At 39.7% G+C, this 21,694-nt stretch overlaps 1 protein-coding gene across 4 annotated transcripts in view; it reads left to right on the top strand.

The window, feature by feature from the left end:
• TBL1XR1 (TBL1X/Y related 1) overlaps positions 1–21,694 on the top strand; it is a 109,788-nt gene that overhangs the window by 73,810 nt on the left and 14,284 nt on the right. For 2 of the 4 annotated variants that reach the window (XM_066325748.1, XM_066325747.1), the window contains 7 exons: positions 13,150–13,252; positions 15,383–15,528; positions 17,002–17,221; positions 19,196–19,328; positions 20,729–20,870; positions 21,179–21,242; positions 21,345–21,442. In XM_066325748.1, coding sequence (XP_066181845.1) covers positions 13,195–13,252; positions 15,383–15,528; positions 17,002–17,221; positions 19,196–19,328; positions 20,729–20,870; positions 21,179–21,242; positions 21,345–21,442 — 861 coding nt within the window. In that variant the 5' untranslated portion in view covers positions 13,150–13,194. The remainder of the gene's footprint in view (positions 1–13,149; positions 13,253–15,382; positions 15,529–17,001; positions 17,222–19,195; positions 19,329–20,728; positions 20,871–21,178; positions 21,243–21,344; positions 21,443–21,694) is intronic. The other 2 variants (XM_066325749.1, XM_066325750.1) reach the window with 1 other exon arrangement.

The following is a 21,694-nucleotide window of genomic DNA, read 5'->3' as shown; positions in this document are numbered from 1 at the left end:
AGTAGAGGTTTTTTTTCATGAAAACACATGAACGAAAGTTCCACAGTCAGATTTGAGGTATGGTACAGAGTAGGACGTGGGGGTGCAGAGATGAAATGTCTGCACTGAGGGTGGTTCCTGTAGCCAAAACTGAAAATTGTATAAATTAAGGGAAGAGATACTTGCAGGCTTGAAAAACAATCTATCCCTTGTTGCAGAGCTCCTGGGGGTGAGGTGTTTTTGTCAGAGCTGCCTGAGCACCCACCGGGGTCTGGTGTTGTGCAGTTGGGTGTCCAGAGTCACAGTGGGGCTGGACCAAGGGTCACTGCCCCTCCTGTCCCTTGGTTGTCACCCCGCTGCCTCCTGAGCCCTGTGCAGGAGGCAGTGGCAGCCCTGAGGGGACCATGATGGCAGAATGGTGGCCCAGGAATGCCCAGTCTTTCACTTTGTAGAAGTGAAGCAGCACTCTGCCCTAATGACTGTCCCTACCCCACCTCTGGGCCACCTTTCCCAGAGCTGTCTCAGGAGCACACTCCTCCATCCCTGGCAGCTCTGAGATGTTCTGGGGTTTCTGTGGCCTTATTCCTCCATTACTGCATGACAGATGACACCAGTATTGCAGATTGGCATACAGAGCAGTGAAAGAAGAAATGGGAATTTTTACATTGGTCTCACATTCCTGGTGTTCTGGGTTGCAAATGGAAAACAGGCTCCGTACCGTGACGATGCTGTGTCACCGCCTAGGACAGTGAATCAGAGCTGTCTGCAGCTGCAGTTGTTTGTGTTCATGAGTGGCCATGCCCAGTGTCTGTAGCAGGGCTGAGATCACAGGTATGAAACCCCTTCTGTATTATTTCATTTAAGTTTTAACAAATAGGAAGAGCTTGCCTCTATCAAAAATAACGTTTGTCAAAAAATGGGGTTTTTTTCTTAAATTTCTTCCATGGGTTTTGGGAGATGGGACTCGGTAGGAAGTAGCCAATAAAGGCAAGAGCTTCCCATCCTGTTCTTCCTTAGAAATAATTCTCATATGGCATCTAAGTGATCTAGGGGCTCCTGGGAAATTTAGCTGCCTAACTTCAAAGTTCACCTGAAATTGAATCTTGAGTTGCCAAAGTGAATACAGTCTGTTTCTGATCCACTTCATAGGCCCTTTTTCTGAAATAAATTTATAAGTGTTAAATTTAATTTGTACATTTTTTTAATGAGGAATATCTGATTTAATTTCTTCCCATGCTAATTGGTCTTTAATTATTAAAAAAAAAACTTGAGTGAAGATGGTTTACATAGGTCCCCTTTGCACCTGATGTTGTTTACACTGGCAACTGATTTCTGTCATTTGTCCTCAGACGCTGCAGATTGATTATTCCTGAACAAAAATGTGCTGTAGTTCTAAGATGGCTTCTTAAAGACTGAGAGCTGTGGTTTGCACTTGTTAATAGTGGCGTTGCTTTTGGTTTTATTTAAGAATAAGATGGTATTGTAGGTGGCATTGGTGGAGGAAAGGAGGCTTTTTCTGTAGATTAGCAGCCAGCAGGGCAGGGATAGTGCAGGAGTGTGGGAGTACACATAGCTCTTGGAGATTCACACGTATTCTGGTTTTGCATTCATGTGACCAATTGCAGAAACACGTTATCTGTGACTTTTGGGTCTGCAAAAAGTGGAGAGGTTTCTGCTTTTTTAAAGATCCTGCACTCATGATGGTTATTCACCTGCAGATTCCCACAGGCTCATTTCAGGCTGCTTTACTGAACAGAGGTGGATGTGAAACTGCTTGGGCAAAGCAAAGAGTGGAGTTTTTAATCTGAGGGTAAACTTTCTTAAGCTTTCTCTAGAACTTCATTCATGCATAATGCTGCAGTCAGTTGTGAGTTACGTGTCTTTAAATCTCTTGAGGTGAACATATTGGGGCTAGAAGAACTTGTCAGTTTACATTTAATTTATTCCAGGCTTTAGGATATGTTTCATGGCTGTGGAAAAGTTTGAACACTAAATATGATGAATGTTAGCCTATATTTTCAATACCAAATTCTGCTGGCCAACTGCATTGGATTTTTAACATGTTTAATACTGGGTCAATGGAGAAAAGCTTGTTTGAAGTGCAGTGTATTTCTGCTATTAATGTTCACAAGTACCAATCTACCTGTTTGCCATTAATCCACAGCTCATGAGTAATACTGACCTTGTCCTAAGAAGTCAGAGGTATTCAAGGCTTTTTTTTTGTTAAAAAAATGCACAATGAATCCCTGCATTGTTAGTATGACTAATTAATTGTTTTCCCTGTCTAAAGAGCACTCCCTTCTTTTTCTTCACCTCAAATTGAAAAAAATAGATAAAGAAATCTGACCTCCTCTCTTCAGTAAGTAGCAGGTTCTGATATAGCTGCTCTTGAGCTCACTCTGATTAATGACCACTAAAGCTGGAAATTATCTTTCCTTGTTAACAGTTCATATTTTCTTGACTTGAAATTTCAATAAATTGTAACTAAAGGATCTTCTCTATGTCCTGTGGGGTTGTTAGCTTGGATTTTTCCTCTTTTTTCACCCCATTATGATATTCTCTCACAGGGGTTTTGTGTTTCATTCCTAATTTTTCAGAAACCCAGGACTCTGTGCTGTTACTGTTCAACAAGACATCTGCCTCAGGAAAAGAATTGGCAGCTTTTATGCATCACAAAGGAATTTCAGAAAAATTATTTATTCCCAAACTAGATTCTGCCAGAGTACATAATTCCAAAAACTTCTTTTCTCATGGGAAAGGCATAAAAGACTAGGCTTAACAATGGGGAAATAAGCTGGGTTTATTTGCGTTTAAAATGGATCAGAGCCTCTTTAAGACCTGTTCTGTGCACTGAGCACCTCATTACTGCCTCTCTCTTTTTCATATATTTGTATCATCAACACTGCTGAAGCTGTACTGTGCCTGATAATCCCAAATCTTTTCTAAAATAATGCAGGAGTCAGGAAAGGTGCTCTCACACACACACACAGAGCATCCTTCCACTCCAGGAAATCCTTCTCCTGCTCCATTTACATGGTCTGTGTTATTTATGGAGTAGTTCTGTCAACTTCTTACACTGAAAATGATACCTGCACTTGCAAATAACTTTGTAGGTGCTTAAAAAGCTGAGGTGAGAGTGTTCAGGCTAAGATCTGAGAGGCAGGGTTAATGAGGGAGTGGATCCTTTGTTGGAAAAGGTCACATTCATGAAGCTGTCTGTGCCCAGACTGATGTGTGTTTGTTTTTTAGTTTTAATTTGGTTGTTCACTAGGAAAGAGGAACCAGTCCCAAAAGACCTGCAGAAATTTAGTATAGTTACCCAAGTAATGATACCAACCTTAATAAAACCCAAAAATACAGTGGTTTGCAAAAAGGCCTATTACAACACCATCAGGCAGGAGTGGTCAGCAAGGAGTGTTTCCAAAGCTGGACTCTGGCAGAGTTCACTGCTGGGCAAAGGCTGTAGGATCTCTGCAGGCTCAGCCTTGCAGGTCCCCAGTCACACCATGGAGCACAATTTGGAGTCTTTTTGTTTTGCTGTTGGTTGTGCAAAAATTCTAGATGCGCAGTATCACACTGACTTGAGCAAGGAGGTGCCCAGCCAACACGTTGTGCTGAGTTGTAGGCACCAGCCTGGGGCAGGGAGGAGGTGCTGGTGGGCTCTGGCAGACCTGCCCTGGTCCCAGTGTCTGCACCTGCTCAGGTGCTGGGAGCACAGAGCAGTGCTGTGCTTGGTTTCTCTGTGCAGGTGTCACTCCCAGTCACCTCGAATTTGTGTTGTTATGGCAACATTAAAAAAAAAAAAAAATCCTTCTTGAGAGTGAGGAAACCCATTCTGGTAAATAGGCTGAAGTGAGTCAGACAAAGGCCTTTCTCCTGCAGGCACCTCAGGACATGACTCAGGGCACCAGGCTAAACAAACAAGGACAAATAAAATGAACAGGGTTTACTTGGACTAGAAAACACTGTTGTTGACGATGAATTGAATTTTATTTTTTTTTTCAAACAGCAGAATTTATTTGTGCAAATTGTTAGCAGCTTATATTGTAATGGAAAAGTAATGAAAGAAGGACATAGAAATGATTGAAGGGGGTACAGATGAATGCCCAGGAGAGCAGATGGAGAGATGGGCTTCGGAGTGCAGAGTGTGTGTAGGCAGTGCACAGTGAGGAGGTGAAAAGCAGGGCAAGTGTGTGACCACAGGCTTGAGATCGGATGTCAGATCAAGAGATGAAAGCTGGAAGATGGATCACCAGCTTGGTAAAGATAGCAAGAGCAATGGACAGAAGCTGCAAAAGGGTGACACTGCATGAAAAGGGAAAAGGAGCCCATGCAGCTGTATGAAAAAAATGCCCAGTCAAGATAGGGCTGCTGTTGTAGGAGTGCAGAAATACCTTCCCACAGCTGCTTCTGGGAACTATATCTGCTGTTTTATTACCAGCAGGTAGCAATGTAAATATTTTAATCATAACAAATAGAATCCATGCCAGACTATACAGTCGCTAATCACCATTCCGCAATAAGATTTACAGAACACACAACCCGCCCCCCCAAAAAACCACAGACAACTGAAAACTGACTAATTACAAAAGTCTGCCCAAACTTCAGCGGTTTTCCATGGAGAAATAAGTAGCATTAGTTGGAAATGAGTCTTCTTTTGTAAGCCATCAGCATCCAGCTGCAGCCTAGTGAAAAACTGTGTCACTGTTAGTGCACCAGTATCCATCAGCCCAAGCAATTGATGTAGATGTAATCACTGTCTCTAATAGAAATAAAGTCAGGGTAATGGAACATTGTCACAGGATCAATGTCTCCTGTTTTGAAAATAAACCCCCTCAGCTTTGCTTTTGCATTTATGTACCAGCAGGCGACCACATCATTCAATTCAATTGACACAGTCCCTTAGAGGCCTGAATGATCTATTGTGGGAACATCAGGAAGAACATATTGGAAAAAATGGAATGTTCCTGATCAGACTTACAGGCCATGTTATTTAATAGGTTTTCTAGCAGTGAAAATGAGAATAAATCAAATGTGAGAAGAAACTTAGCACGGTATGGAGATTTTTAACCCTATTTAACTGTTAATTTCTACAGGTTCTTAATCAAAAAGATTGAACCACAGGAGTTTATTATTATTATTATTTATTTGTAGTATTTATTTATTAATTTATTAATTATTATTATTATTTATTTTCAGTGGTGGTGTTCACAAATAGAAAAGCATTTTTGGACCTTGCCACTCCCCACCTTAGTCTCAGCAGAAGCCCTTGATAGGGCTCATTTTGACTGACTCAAGGCTCTTCTCAATCTGTTATTTTTTCAGAATTTCTTACACAGTTCAGTCCAAGCGAGGTTTAATGGGTGTGCTCCCACATTCATCCATAATTAATTTCTTGCAAAGGCTTCAATGCAGCACAGGAGATCAGCAGCCATATAGTTAAAAAAACAGGTGCGTGCCAAAAAGGAGTATAGTGGATTTTAAACAACGTTGCAGGAAAGGCTTTTTCCAGTTTTCACCTTTCTTGGACTTGATTCCAGCAGCTGTTCTGTGTCTAGATCCAGGCAGCATTAGCAGGCAGCTATTTTAGCACTTAGTAAAGCCACTGAACAATTTCACAAAGCCTTCTTGAGACAGGGTCTAAAAATTTGATTGCAGAAGTCTTTATTTATTGGAATTAGGTATTCCTGGAGGACTGACTGTAGCTCTGTCTAAAGGGGCATCCTTCTAATGGCCTAAGAATGGAAGCTGCAGAGCTTGTTTGATGTTACCACTGTTCCTGAGATGCCCCTCTAATAAGGTGATTTTCCCTTTTGAGGGACAGATGGACAGATGTCTCTCCCTGGAGGAATGCCAAGCGTTTGTCTGGTGCTTCCCTCTCCATTACAGAGATATATTTAGCACACAGAGCCCGGAATTTGGAACTTGCAGGTCATCTTGAAGTAATCCATACTGGCCAGACCTACACTAGTGCTCCCTCAGGTAATTCTGCTAATTCTGGTCATCAATCAGGACCAATCACTTTCTAATCAGTTTTACAAATGCCACGTTTCCAGTTTTGCTGCCATAATCATCTGTCCAGCTTAGGACAGTCTTACCCTGAAGGTCATCTCATCAAGCCACAGGTTCTTCCTTTCTAAAAATGCCTTTGGTCTGGATTAGACAATTGACCAAGGAACATTTCATAATGTGTAGCTGTATTTCCTGCTGTGTTCTGATAATTAAGAATTGAAAGAGGGTGGTGGTTTTACCTTTGAACTACTATGTCTGGACAGTTTTCCATTTAATCCCAGTTTGTCTCCATCAGGGAGCCTGAGCTCTGTGATTAAAAATCTTTCACTAAACAAGATATTTGGGCTTGGGATCTTGTGGGGAGTCAGGGACAGATGGTTTATGGTTTTCAAGAAGTAATCAAAAGTGAGGCAGAACTTACTGCTGGAGGTTTTACTGCATGTTCTGAGCAACTGAGTTTGGCTTTTAAGTTATAAAGGAACATATTTGCATCTGCAGAAGGATGTATCAGGACTAACTCCATTTCAACTAGGTTGTAATTGTCATGCAGGAGAGTTGTGCCTTTAAAGAGACGTCACAGAATGATTTGCGTTGGAAGGGAGCTCTGGAGATCCTTTAGTCCATCTGTGTCTACTTTCATTGTTACCCAGAGAATGGAAAAGTCTTTAAAATGCTAATAAACAATATGTCTTTACTATTCTGATACAGGAAATAAGGAGAAAAATCTTCCCCAAACATCACTTCTTCTGGTTTTGCATTGTAATAATGAAAACAATAAAAGGTTTAAGAACATAAAGTGGTGAATAAAGTGTCAATACCAGAAACAGCCCTGTCTCTTTGGTCAGCCTAGGGATTTACAAAATGTGGCTGCCAAGAATCACTGCAAGATGCCCTGTAGCTGTCCAGGAAGATGCATTTTCAACTCTAGAAAGCACAGAAGTTTGCAGCTTTGTAGCCATAGCCGTGGAAATGCAACAGTGGGTATGCTGTCACTTTTGTCTGTGCTGTAACATCCGGAATTCCAGCCTCCTGGGCCACACAGCGTATGACTTTGGGGAGGAGAGTCGTAGTTCAGTAATTAAATAATACTTTGCTCTAGGCAAAATCAACAAATGGGCTTAATCTGCAGCATATTTTGTAATTGTACTCAGGACTGGGCTGCATTTTTCAGATAAGTAGACAGTAACTTACTTTTAGCCAAGGTTTTGGGTGGTTTTGTGTTTTGTTGTGGGTTTTGTTTGGTGTTTTTTTTTTTTTTTTTTTTCCTTCCCTTTCAGGGTTGTAATTCTTTTTCTTCAGAAGATTTCAGACTGGCTTTGTCATCTTGTATTCTTCATACTCTCAAATTGGCATGGAAAGGCAGAGACTGTTGCCATAAATTAGGTCACTAAAGCTGAAGTACAGAATACAAATATTTATCGCCTGAGCTAAGGAAGGCAATTCAGATGAGGAAAGGAAAAGTTACTTTTTTTCAGTGTTCAGAAATTAAGCTGTATTCCTGAGGTTAAAAGCAAAGCGATAGAGCTAAACAATGAACATGAGAAGCATCTCTTGGTTTAAATTACTAGAAGGAAAACTAGCAAAGCTTGATGATATGAGAAATCAGTAAGAAGGTTCATAAGATAGAGTTACAGATAATTTTTATGCAACTGCACATTTGACATATTAAATCTTAAACAAAAGGGCATTTAGATAATAGCAATTTAGAGGCACAGGTAAAAATGCAGAAAATGAGAACACTCTTTTGAGATACTGCAGGAAACATTGGGCATTTAACTTGAAAAAAAGTTTTTATTTTAATTCAGAATACTAGAATTCCTAACTGCAAATCATCAGATAGTGGGAAAACTTTCTAAGGGTTCAGTTGTACTGAGCCCAGTACAATATTGGCCCCATTGCTCAAGTGAAGATGTGAAAGAGCAAATAGGAGTGATTAGAGCAAGTAGCTGATAAACTAGAAGAAAGATCAACAGTTTTTTTCTTTTTCAAGTGTGACAAAATGTTCATTTTGATTGAAATTGGTGTCTAAAAAATTCTTACACAGAAGGATGTACAACACGAGTCGTAGACTGCATGCTTGGTATAAAGCAACCACTAATTAATTTTTCGAGTTTTCCTTTGTAAAGCATTTCTATAGGGCTATGCAGAACCCTTCTTTGGATGTAAACTTGGAAATTTCATCAGCCATTGGGGATGATCCCACCATATCTCGGGGAAGAGCATTTGGAGAAAGCTTTAGTTAACAAGGAATGATGTTTTGCGGTTTAAATCTCCAGTTCTGTAACCTATGGTGACTTTGGTATCTGAATGAAATCCTGTTGAAACGTCACACATCCAGGAGTTTGTCAGGTCTGAGTGGCTGGATTGAAACAACACCCTTTGCTCTTTTTCTTTTAATCATCATGGCCATTAAAAACAAGACTCTTAAGCAACAACTGATAAAATGTCTATATGCACATATGCTAGCAAAATATTTGTCTGGATTTCTTGCAAGAGAGGGAAAAATTAAAACTCTAATGGCAATATTTCTGTTGTAGGGGGTTTATTGTTTCTGTAGCCAGACTTCTGTTTTCCATGGATAAATGTAGCAGCCTGTTTATGTCTGAACATTAAGCATTCTTCAGAGCTATCCAGAGCATTAGCTGCTTCCTTTAACATATCATATTTGGTATCAAACTAATGATTGGTATGTTTTTGGGAAATTATTATTCACAGCAGCCTGTCAGGTTTTCCTGTTATCCTTTCTGTTGGGAATGTGTTGGAGCCCGCCTACAACTGCAGAAATATCACTTTATTAGGCTGTTATTTGGTGATACAATAACTCAAATTTGAGTGTAACTCCAGTATACATTATCAAATGATGATTAAGAGATATCAATTAACAATCTGATGTATAAACTTTCTCTGCCAGTTCAAGTTTGTCTGAAAAAAAAACCCTAAACAACCGAAAATCCTATTAGGCCAGGAGCCACATCGGGCAGCATCTGTTCTCCAGCATTTGGCATGAACCTGGACTAGGAGTACAAAGCTAGCCCAAACGTGTGGAGTGGAATAATGATTTGTCAGAAACACAGCCAGGTTTGCACTGTTGGGCACTTAATACCTTGCAGATCTGGTGTTGGTGAGAGTGGAATTCCATCTCCTTTTCCATGGATTTTAGTTGTAAATTTTACCCCAGGTGTGAAGTGTGTGAATGCTCCTCAAGGGACAGACTTGTCCTGTGTGCCTTGGGGCAGGCACAGAAACACAGACAACACTTCTGCCAGGTTGGGAGCAAAGCCAGGGCTGGTGTTGTCTCTGGGATAAGAAACTTTGTTTTCTTTGAGAAAAGCAGCTTCCCAATGAATTTTGGTGTGATTCCTGGCATGGAATGAGCGGGCCAGTTTCTGAAGCACGGGCGTGTGTCTTGTCTGCTCCTTTTCTGAGTAAATCAAGGCCAGCATCTCTATGGACAGTTGACTTTTATGGCTGATGTGTGTTCTGCCTGATAAATTTGGGGACTTTAGGGACTTTCTGTAACAGCATTAAAAATTACCTGGGATATCTGGATGTTGTGCTGATTCTAACTGAGCCAGTGGTGTTACAAACCTCTGGCAAGGGAAATAAAACCTGGGAAGAGGCCAGCTGAAATGGACTTTCTTTTGAGCAAGGAATAATCAATCCTGGTGTGGTCCTGTGAGCAATTTGGGCATCTTTTGTAAGCTCTCATGCCCATCCTTTTGTTACCTCTCATGGAGTATTTTGTTTATTTATTTAATCCTGGTTTTACCAGTGAGGAATCTGCTTCTCATGTGCTGCGCCTGCTCCAGGGTGCAAAACAGAGCAAGTGGGAGAGATTTACTTTAAAAGCATAATTGGATCTAAAACAGCAAGTTGGGTGCATCATACTTTGCCATGTAATTCCACAGAATGTTTTGAGGAAGACCTGGAATGTTTCTAAGGGCAAGGGGGAAAAAAAAATAAAAAAAGGGGCCTTAAGGATCTCATCACATTTTTCGAACGGGTTTGGGACATAAAGCTGTAAATATTTTAAGATGTTTTTAATAGTCCCTATAAAAATTAGGCTACAAATCTAAGACTGCTAGGAATTACATGTTAACTTCTACTTATTTTTGTCTCATTTTTATGTGTCAAGCTTTGGCGATTTAATTTCTTTATATAAAGTGAAGAGCAACATTAGTATCTATTAAAGTGGCCAAAATAAGTACTTGATTGCTTGTGGAAAGAGTGAATTTGGAGGGAATTCGGCAGCATTGATGAAGCAGTGTTTTTAGGGTGTGGGGTATATGTGTACATGCATAGCTCCATTCTCACAAGCAATTTGAGTGTTGGCAGCGTGAGCCTGGTGTTAATTCAGAGTGTGTCAAAGGGAAATTATTATTGTATCCTCTTCTGCTGTATTTCCTCTTTAACGTGACGTTTTGCTTCGGGTTAGAAGGAGGGTGGTTTGTTGTTGCTTCTTGTCCTCACATCTCTCGTGTCACTTGGCCGTGGGTCACTTGTCCCCAAGCTCTGCCTGAGCCTCGGGCTCTGGGGTGGGGGAAACACAGAAAACACCTCCCAGAAAATTTCAATGGGGGCTGTTTCGGTAAAAACACCGGGGCCTTTTGCACTCTTTGCAGTTTGGTGCCCCTCCTCGGGCAGCGTTCCTTGGGGCTGTGTGTGTTTCCCTGGTGCTGCAGTGCCACCTCCCGATGGCCGGGCATCACCGGAGCTCCTTGTGCACAGCATCCCGAGAAATACGGCTCCTTTCTATTCGAGTGGGGTGAAGAACACTTTTGACAGCCTAGAAAAACGTTAGGGATTTTTTTTTCTTTTTTTCTTTTTTTTCTTTTTTTCTTTTTTTCTTTTTTTCTTTTTTTTTTCTTTTCTTTTTTTTTTTTTTTTTTCCCCTTCAGCTACCTGGCAAACGTAACAGGTGAATTGATGTGGCATCTCCACGGTTCTGCTTTGAGTGGGGAGCCCTCTTTATATAAATAATTCAGGACCTCTCTGTGTGACAAATAGCACTTTCATCAAGATTTCTGTGGTTTCATCTGTCGTTTTTGGTGATGCAGCAGGATTTTTGAATATTGGTGGCGGACTCATGAAACAAATACTGCCATTTGTGTGTGTGTGTGTGTACGTAATGTAAAAAACCTTCTTTATGAGTCTCTTTAAAGTTAATTACCTTCTCTTCTGAAGGAAAATATTGTTCCTCTTCCTACAGCATTTTTCTGTAAAAAACAGTCTTAAAGATAATTTGCACCACGTATGGCAACAACACATAGCTGAATAAAATCAGTGATTCGTCCTGCACATGGTGGAATCAGTTGCTAATGCATGAAACAGCTAAAAATGCCATTCATTTCACATTCTGCTCAGTAAACAAGTCCTCGAAGTATATATTGGAGTTTGGCAGGGATGTGTTGTATGGCTGAGGCAGGGTTTCTATCAATGTACCTTCCTTTACCATTTGTGTTGCACTTACTAGAAGTCATTGTCTTGGGGCAGCTTTTTCCTTTACAAATGAGAAGGATTTAAGTAGAACTCCAATTTTATTTTTTTTCCTTAAGAAACTAAAGCCATCTCCCCCCACAGCATGGCTGTGATCTGGCTGGCCACATGCCTGGGGTGGGTTTGGGGATGTCCATGTGTGGTTTCAGGCAAATAAACTCCTTTTCTTACCTGAGTTCATCCTTTAGCCTCTCCTCTTCTTGAGGGATTTAATTTGCTCTTGCCTTTACAACATGATGGTTCTTGTGGGAAAGTCAGATCCTGGAGGGTTGTTCCTGCTGTCCAGTTTAGCTGCAGTTGACTGGTAAAACTCAAAGTTATGTGATAAGAAAAACAGTGTGGTCGTTTTCTCCTGTTACCTTGGGAGTTCTTGCTAGGAAAAGATGCCCAGGGAGAATACACATGGCAGCCTTATGCTGCCAGTCATAACCTTGTAGTTGTTACTTTCTGTGGTATTCTGCACTTGCCCACTGGAGCAGCAGTGGCAAGTGGCCTGACTTTTTATTTTGAACAGTGTAGGAAAACTCATTCTCTAGTACTTTTTAACATCAGATCCCAGGTCAAACTTTTTCAAATAACAGTAGGAAAGTCACTTGTTTTCTCAGACTCCCGTTCTATAGGAGCAACAGTGGTGGTGGTCAGCTGGGTAAAACCTGTGGAGGTTTGCTGATGAAAAGTGCTGGACAGATAATAGGAACAGGAGGGGGACATTATTTCATCACATGTCCTGGAAGCTGATGTTTTCACTTGTTTACTTGGAAAGGTCAGAGTTTTCAAACATTCAGACATCATGAGAATGTTCTCAAAAATGTGACTGAGTTAGAAAAAATACTGTATTCTGGCTCTTCATTTAAAGACTGTTGCCTCATATTTTTGAAGTTTATAATCAAAAGCATATGTAGTCTGATACATCATTTGTCTTTTTAAATACCTGTCATTACTAAAATCAAGGAAAAATTGTGTGTGTGTAAATATATATATATATATCCCATTAATATTTTTGAAGCAATGACTGAATGCCTAAAGAAATGTTAGGAAAAATGGACTGTTTAGTTTTTTTCTAATGTAAAGAATTCCTTTTGCAAAGCCAAAAGGTATGGCTGAGATATTTTCTAATCTTTAGCAGGATTAGCTGGGCTCGCTTTGAACAGACACCATGTTGTAGCTCATACTGTTCTGTACCTTTTCACTAGAGCAGGAGTACCTGAAAATTGGAGTAGATTAGAATGTAAAAGTGAGACCCTACCTGGATGCCAATGTGAGACCAAGTTCTTGGTCTTTGTTAACCAGGTGGAGAGAGGCCCATGTTACAGAAAATGTGTTTCATAGCAGTAATGTAGATTGCATGAAACTTACTTGATTATTTTTTAAAACCTGTGAAATGCGGCCTTTTTAGCACTGGTATTAAATAGCAGAGTTCCCCAGTCCATACCAACTTGTATCGTATGAGAATCCGGCCCTTCAATATTTAATTTACTGACCTTTATTTTGTGGTGAGACAAATGACTTCTTAATGACTCCAGCAGACTTATTTGCATTAAAAAATAAAGCCATTGACTTTGCTGCCAGGGAGCTACTTACTTTATAAATATAGCATTTGTTGTGAAATACCTATTAGGTACTAAAAATATTTAATTGACCTACTTATTTTTTTATTTGCAGGGTTGTGTCCTTTGTTGTGACCTCATGGTTTAACTGGGAATAAAGATGAGTATAAGCAGTGATGAGGTTAACTTCCTGGTATATAGATACTTGCAAGAGTCAGGTGAGTTTTTACAATTCTGGTTATTAAACAATGCATAATTTATTTGATCTTCATCTGCAACTGGCTTTAGCAAACACAGGCTCATTTAATTATTTTGCCAGTAGGCATGTGCTTCTGTCTGAGCTGTTTCTTGGTGTTTCTTCTCAACAAGAGAATGAATTCCTGCCAAGTTACCTTCTGTAGCTTAATCAGATTTAGTCATTTGGAGTCTTCAGATGGCAGTCAACCAGCCAAGGACTCACTCCATTGCTAAAATGCATTTTCCTGGAGATCACTTCTCTGCAGGGTGATGATGGCACTTTGCACCATTTTCTTCAGGGCTGCTTGAAGAAGAAAATAGAATGTTCAGCAAAATACTGTTTTTTCCTGTTGTCCTGGAGTGGTTGTGCTCCTGCCAGCCAAACTTGTGTAGCCGAACTCCTTGCTGGAACGACTGTGGGAGGGCAGATGTGGCTGTGTTTCAAAGGAAGAAGTGACAACTGTGACTATGACTTGTATCACTCGACTCTAAATAGAGATGAACAGATTTTTTTACAGGAATAACTCTTGGGGTTCCCAAAAGCCTCCATCCCTGCAGGACCTTTTTTTGGAGGATCTTCTCCTTCTGGATAGCCAGAATCTTCTGCTTCTTAGGAGAAAGAGCAAAAGCCACTTGAATATTGTCAGACTCAAAGAGAAACCTTCTCCCTGTCATATCCCTGCACGCTGACTGTGTGCACAGCACAAGAATGCAGCAGTGCTCCCTTATTTTTAAAGCTTCCCCACCCCAGTGGGATCAGCAGTTTGTGTTGCATGTTTGGGTTTCTAGATGCAGCCATATGGCTGCAGGGAGTTTTGTGGTGGTGCTTATTCGTGAAGCTCTGTAAGAGACAACATCATCTTTTACTCACAACTGTGATATTGATTGCTTAACACAGCCTACATTTAGAATGGGAAGATTTGACTGGAAGTCAGGGCATGCCCCAGTAAACGAACAAGTGATGATTGTCAGCTGGCAGGAGGGGATATGATCTCAGCAATACATAAAAGAAGTCTGCATATTAAAGCAAAAAATAAACTCCAATCTTAAGATAACTGTACGAGATTAGCTTTAATGTATATATACATAGATACATAAGAAAATATACTCATATTGTACCTTGCTCTTTCAGCGTTTATTGATTCGTAGTTTTTGTTTAGTGATTGCTGATGGGTGGCTTCAGGCTTGTTGGAAATGCATTTGACTGATGCAACATATGTCCACTGATCATGGACTTCCCAAACTGAGCCAGAGAAGCACCAGAAGCAAGGGTAGATGTCAGACTTCTACAGTTTCTGCTTGTCAAAAGAAAGCAAAACCTCATTTTTCGGCCTGAATTTACTGAAAACTATTACACGTTCTTGTTCCAGTTGCAGATTGTTTTTGTCATAGAAGCTGAACTTACAAAATTGCTTTATCTTCATTTGAAATTTTGCAGGCAGCTTCTTGCTTACCTGACAGGGAAAAAGGAAAAAAAAACCAAAGTGGTTTAAGAAAAAAGACATCATGACAATAAAGTTAATTTGCGGAAACAACTATTTTTTCTTTTGCTTAAATTCATTTTTTCAGGGTGATCAAATAAATAGCAAGCAGCTGCCACTGCTGCATCATAACATGTTTGCCACTTCTTAATCAGTGCACACAGTAGCTGAGTGTAGCTCTAAATGCCAGAGCATATACAGTTATGGCAGCACTGTACCTGAATTCTGTTCACATACAGATCCAAAACAGCAAGCGAGTCTTGTGTCTTGGATATATTTATTTTATTAACTACTACACATAATACAATGCTTATGTGTAGTTTGTGAAGATATAAACGTGTTTAAATGCTATAGTGAATTGTGTATTTTATATTGACTCGTGCACAAAAGTTTTGTCATTGATACTGTAATAATTGTTGTGTTTATATATGAACTTTGCTTTTCTCTTTTTGTACACTTAAAGCATGAGGGAATTGAGGTCTTTTGACAAGTTTTTAGTAGTTCAGAAGCATGCTATAGCGCTATACTTTGTATAATTTGCTAAGGTTTTAAACAGAAGGTCCTACCATGGTACAGCAAATAGCGTTGTCTGTCTGTAAATCAATTCTGATGTCTTTGCCTTGTCTTTAGGGTTTTCCCATTCAGCATTTACCTTTGGTATAGAGAGCCATATCAGCCAGTCTAATATAAATGGTGCTCTGGTGCCACCAGCTGCTTTGATTTCCATCATCCAGAAAGGTCTGCAGTATGTAGAGGCAGAAGTCAGTATTAATGAGGTAAGGAGGCTTTGCCTGCAGGAGCATTGTGTCCTTGCTTGCAGTAAGTTTGAATGTTAGTATTTTTTTCTTAACTTTCTTGTATCCTATTTATTTACTTTTACTTCAGATTCCTTACTGCTGGTGTTCACCATGACTCCAGTGGTGGAACCAGAGTGGAGTGACATAACTCTGGGTGGGGGTTCTGCCCAGTGCAGCCACACACCACCAGGCATGGTGTTCTGGCTCATTGCTTAAAGGTCCGTTGTCTGTAGAGTTTTTACCCTACTCTCATGTTGTAGTGCATCCAGACAAGTGTGGCAGGATAATAATTGAGACCAGGAATCTCTTCATTTTTTGGTTTCGTAGACTGGCACTAGGGAGGTGGGAGAGCACTGTGCAGCTCTTGTTTGGGCTCTTGTGTCATCACAGTGAAGTAATGTGAGCCCAAAGGCAAGGTTTCCAAGGAGAGAGAGAGAGTTTGAATTTGTGGCAGGAAGGTTGAAGCTATATGCTGGTTTGCCTTTTGCCTCTGCTGGCTAATTCATCTTGAGCAGGATCTGTTAAATTTGATGTTTAAATGGTTATTCCAGCAGTAAAGAAAGCTATGTATCTTCCTGCCTGATGGTGCAGACACTCTCCCTCAATTTCCACTCTCATTTGTGCCTGGAAGGTGAGAAGCCTTTGTGTGTGTCAGTTAAATTACAGAAGGAAACTTTTTTTTTTTCCATTAATTCTGCTCACTTTCCAGTCTCCCTTATGTCTGCTGTTTGTGTGGTTTTCACAGTCCTAGTAAAGCAAATCCTTTCCCTTAGAAAGCCTCAGAAAAATAACACAAGTGATAGGAATAGAAGAAGATGACCCTATATTTATTGCAAGGAATCCTTCTAGTCCCTAAAAATAGATCCTTACAAAGCCCTAGCATATGTATAAGGGTATTTTTAACTGGGTCTTGTCCATTTCAGGATAAAATTCTTCCTTGTTGTTTGAAAGCATGCCAGCACTGTTTAAAAAAAGGAAGAAAACTAGTCAACTCCCCAGATAATATGTTTATGGAAAGTATTAGTCTAATAAGACTATAACTTCACAAGTCAGTGACCCGAGCTGCAATGTTTGCAGCTCTCTCTTCAAACAAACCATTAGATTTTGTTGCAGCCACTCATGTTTGAAATCATATTCATAGATAGCTTACAGAATGTTTTGCTTTAGCAGACAATTCAGCAAACTCGAAACAAACAACTTTTGATTCCACAGGCTCTCCCAGAGGCCTGCAGTGGCTTTTTTTGCATATTTATGGTGGCCACAACTTTAAACTAAATTTCCAGTCCTGACCACAACAATGATGAGCTATCACTTCCAGCACCATATGTAAACTGCTTTATTATATCAAATCAAAACGTTTTCTTTAGTTTTGCTTGGAATCTTTGCCCGTAATGTTAATTTGTACTTGGTGTTATCTTTTTTTTCCCCTTTTCTCCCTGTGCTGTAATTTAGGATGGTACCTTGTTTGATGGTAGGCCGATAGAGTCTCTCTCACTGATAGATGCAGTGATGCCTGATGTGGTACAGACAAGACAACAGGCCTACAGAGACAAACTTGCACAACAGCAGGCAGCAGCTGCTGCAGCTGCAGCTGCCACCAACCAACAGGGATCAGCGAAAAATGGAGAAAATACTGCAAATGGAGAGGAGAATGGAGCACACACTATAGCAAGTAAGTTGAGATAGAAATGACTGGGAGCTGGGTTAGCATTTCCTTGTTGTTTATCATAGTATGAGCTTGTAGACAATGAGGTAAAAATGTAGAGTTTGGAGTAACCCTTCAGCTTGCAGAGTATTCCCTCAGCACAGGTGATAGTTGAACAGATCGTGTCTCACCTTTGGCTGTCCCCAGTTTTGATATCTGGGGTTGCAGGATTCTGAATTCATTAATTCACAAAATTCCCTTGACCAGTCTCACTTCCAGTACTGCTTCTTTTCCATCACTTGAAGGTTTTTCACAGGGCCCTTGCATAGAAAGAAAAAATAAATTGAGACATTCCTGTACAAGGAATGAGAGGAATCTCCCAGTCCATGGCTGGTTAAAACTCAGTATTGCTTGTGAAGCTCTGCAAACTCCTTCCAACAAGTTCTGTAATTCCCATGGATCCAAGAGCTATACCTGACTCTACTAGTGATGTTGAGGTCAGGCTTGTTGGGACAAGCCCTGTGTCCCTTGTCTCTTTAATCAGTATCAGTTTTCATGATTTGCTATTTCAAATTGCTTGATGCAGCTGCTTGCAGGTTTGCTTTATTCCTGAATTCCATTTTAGTTGAGATTGGTGAATAAATGAATTCTGTTTGTCATCACTGGTCAAAGGAACGTAGTTTATAATGAGGCTTATGGAAAAGTTTGGGTCAGGAATTAAACTGTGATTTTGAAAATACTCTTCTGGAAGTCTGAATTGCATGTGTGAGCCTGTTCATTCTGTAAAAACACCTGAAGAAATGACATTTTTGAGAGAATATTGATATTGAGCCATGTACAAGTTTTACAGCCTGATTTTGCTAGGTTTTTTTCATTAGTATATATGATAAAAAGCTAGAAATAAATTCTTTGGCTGAAGCAAATGAAGGCTCTACTTTGACGCTTTCACTTAAAAATCTCAGAGTATTTACTTGATAACTGTGAACTGGATAGAGGAAGGGTAGACCTCAGATCTCAGCCCTGTTAAATGTGATGTACCAGCAACCCCTGCTGGCTGTTCAGGACTTCAGACTGGCATCGATCCTCTCTGACTGAAGCAGTCCTTTATATGGTGCTCTTTCTGAAAAAATACTCATGTTTTAATAGCCTTTTCTGTTTTCTCACATACACAAGCAGTGACAGATTAATGCTAAATTAAGCAATAGCTGGGAAATTATTTCTTTAACCAGAGTGAATAAATATGGAACAGGTGAACTGTGCAGCATTTCTTACATTCTGCATTTGCACTCATCATGAATTTATTTTTAATAATAGAAAATGATTGTTGGTAGATGCCAAGAAAACTGTTTTGTCAGTTGAATTACCCCCAGCATGTTCTGCAGAACAATATGGTTTCAAGCTCACTTCCGTGCAGAAAGTTACACTGCCATAATTCCACGGTAATTGCTGATGAGAAGTTTGAGAAGCTTGGTTATGTTTGCTCTATCACCAAATGTGATTATATTCATTAAAGTAATTTTGTAAATGGAGTGTCGGAGATGTAGATTTAAAACTTGTTTCACTGCAACTGGTGAAAAGAGAGATTTTTGAAAATGAATGTGTTACAAATGTATTCTTATAGCACAAGCTAGACTAGTAACATATTGTACTATGCAGTATTGGGCCTGAAAAACAGAGTACTTTTAACAGCATTTATTTTTTAGCATAGCAAAAAATTAACTTCTGGCCCTAATTCTGAAGCTCCAAAATTAAATCCATTTGGATGTGAAGGTTTACAGGGGCGAAGAGCTTTCTCACATTTTTGAAATTCCCCATCTGTTTATAGTGCTTCATTAATTGGAACTGAAAAAATAAAAGAGCGTGACAGCTTTGTCAAATTTTTGAATCACATAAATTGTGAATTCTCGCACTCATTGCAGAAGAATCTGAACCAGACAGGAGTCACAAATGTCCCAAAATACTAAAATCCACCTCTCTGTACTGTTGTTTCCCATAATGCAGATAACCACACGGATATGATGGAAGTAGATGGCGATGTGGAAATCCCTCCCAACAAGGCAGTGGTGCTGCGTGGCCACGAATCCGAAGTGTTCATCTGTGCCTGGAATCCTGTTAGTGACCTTTTGGCCTCAGGGTATGTGCCCTGCCCTCCTGGGGATCCTGCTGGGGCTCACTGCTGCTGCTGGGCAGGGGACACCTACCCCAAAGTGCCACGGGGCATTTAGAAAATGGTGCTGGTAAATGGAGAATAACAACAACAATAACAATAATAATGACGATCAGGTTCAGGGAACACCTGACCCAAACATCAAGTGCCACGGGCCTGTTTAGAAAATAGTGCTGTAAAATTGATATTATTATTATTAATATTAATAATAATAGTAGTAGTAGTAGTAGTAGTAATAGTGGATGAGAAGGGCAGAAGGCTCAGGGAACACCTGCCTCAAACATCAAGTGCCAGAGAGCTGTTTAGAAAATGGTGCTGTTAAATGGAGAATAACAACAGCAACAACAACAATAATAATAACAACAACAACAATGCTAATAATGATGATGATGATGCACGGGAAGGACAGAAGGTTCAGGGAACACCTGCCCCAAACATCAAACACCACAATGTTTGTTCTTTAGAGAATAGTGCTTTACATTCAATCTGTTATTATTATTAATTTATTAATAATTAATAATCTGTAATTAATATATTATAACATACTGTTTTACTGCATAAACACATAAGTATAATTATTATCTATAGGTATAATATACAATCAATATATATTATAATATATGTCATATATAATATATTGCACAGCACATATATATTGCTATAGACTATATTCTCTATTGCATACTGTGTAATGTATGTAATACATATAAAAACTATATATAGTGTTTTATATACCTATATATAATACATTATGTAATATTTTACATGCCATGTATTATAATATCATACAATACTAATATATTGTATACTATTGGTATATTGCATATTGCGTATATTGGTATATATGCATATTAATGCTACAGACTGTCCCTATAATGATGTATGTTAATATATAACATTGCAGGCTGTACCTATAGTGATGTATGTTGATATATAACATCACAGGCTGTCCCTCTAGTGCTGTATGTTAATATATAACATTACAGGCTATCCCTATAATGATGTATGTTAATATATAACATTACAGGCTATCCCTATAATGATGTTCATTAATATATAACATTACAGACTGTCCCTATAGTGATGTGTATGTTGATATATAACATTACAGACTGTCCCTATAATGATGTCTGTTAATATACAACATTACAGGCTGTCCCTATAATGATGTCTGTTTATAACATTACAGACTGTCCCTCTAGTGATGTATGTTAATATATAACAATACAGGCTGTACCTATCATGATGTATGTTGATATATAACATCACAGGCTGTCCCTCTAGTGCTGTATGTTGATATCTCCATGGCACAAATGGATGTCCATGTGTAAGCAGCAGGGTTTCTGTCCCCACGGGGTGCTCTGCAGGTCTGGAGACTCGACGGCGCGGATCTGGAACCTGAGCGAGAACAGCACGAGCGGCTCCACGCAGCTGGTGCTGCGGCACTGCATCCGGGAGGGCGGGCAGGATGTGCCCAGCAACAAGGACGTCACATCGCTGGACTGGAACGTAAGTGCCACTGCCAGAGCCCCCAGTGTCCCAGGGAATCCTGCCGACAGCACCTCGTGGTCAGGTTTGCAGGGACAGCAGCCGTGGCCTCCGTGGCAGCGCCGGAAATATTTCTGGTTTGAGCGGTGTTGTAACTTCTTCTATTTGTAACTTCTTCTGTTATGCTTCAGGAACTTCTTTCTGATAAGTTGCAATCAATGCAATAAATGTCAAAAATCTTATGCAGATCTATTCTACCTCAAATTTGCTTTAGGTTTGACTTAAGCAGTAAAACTAAATAAATGAATAAATAACCTTTTTGCTGGCAGAGTGAAGGTACACTTCTAGCAACTGGGTCTTACGATGGCTTTGCAAGGATATGGACTAAAGATGGTAAGCAAAAATACTTTTTACTTTACCATATATTTTCCTATATTGTGGCTCACGGCGTAGTTTTTTATTTTTTAATGTATTCATATCAATATGAATTTTCAGGTAATCTTGCCAGCACCTTAGGGCAACATAAAGGTCCTATATTTGCGTTAAAATGGAACAAGAAAGGAAACTTCATTTTAAGTGCAGGAGTGGACAAGGTGAGATAATCTTTGGTAAAATTAAAATTCTTTCCTTCACCGTTATAATCTAACTGTAAGCAAAATAGCAAAACTATGCGAAGTAAGTAAATGAAACTAAAGGCATGGGATGTAAATAATGTGCTTACAAATAATACAAATAATGTGCTTGTTATGCTTAGCTATCTTTCCTCGGGTTTTATAGTAGTTTATTGAGATATTTTATTATCCTAGATTTCAGTGTCTGTGGATCTCTTCCCATTTAGGTTAGTC

Source organism: Sylvia atricapilla, chromosome 10, assembly GCF_009819655.1.
Source record: "Sylvia atricapilla isolate bSylAtr1 chromosome 10, bSylAtr1.pri, whole genome shotgun sequence".
In the NCBI taxonomy this organism is placed as follows: domain Eukaryota; kingdom Metazoa; phylum Chordata; class Aves; order Passeriformes; family Sylviidae; genus Sylvia; species Sylvia atricapilla.
Note: the sequence above shows the minus strand (reverse complement) of the source record. Positions and strands in the feature narration are given on the sequence as shown.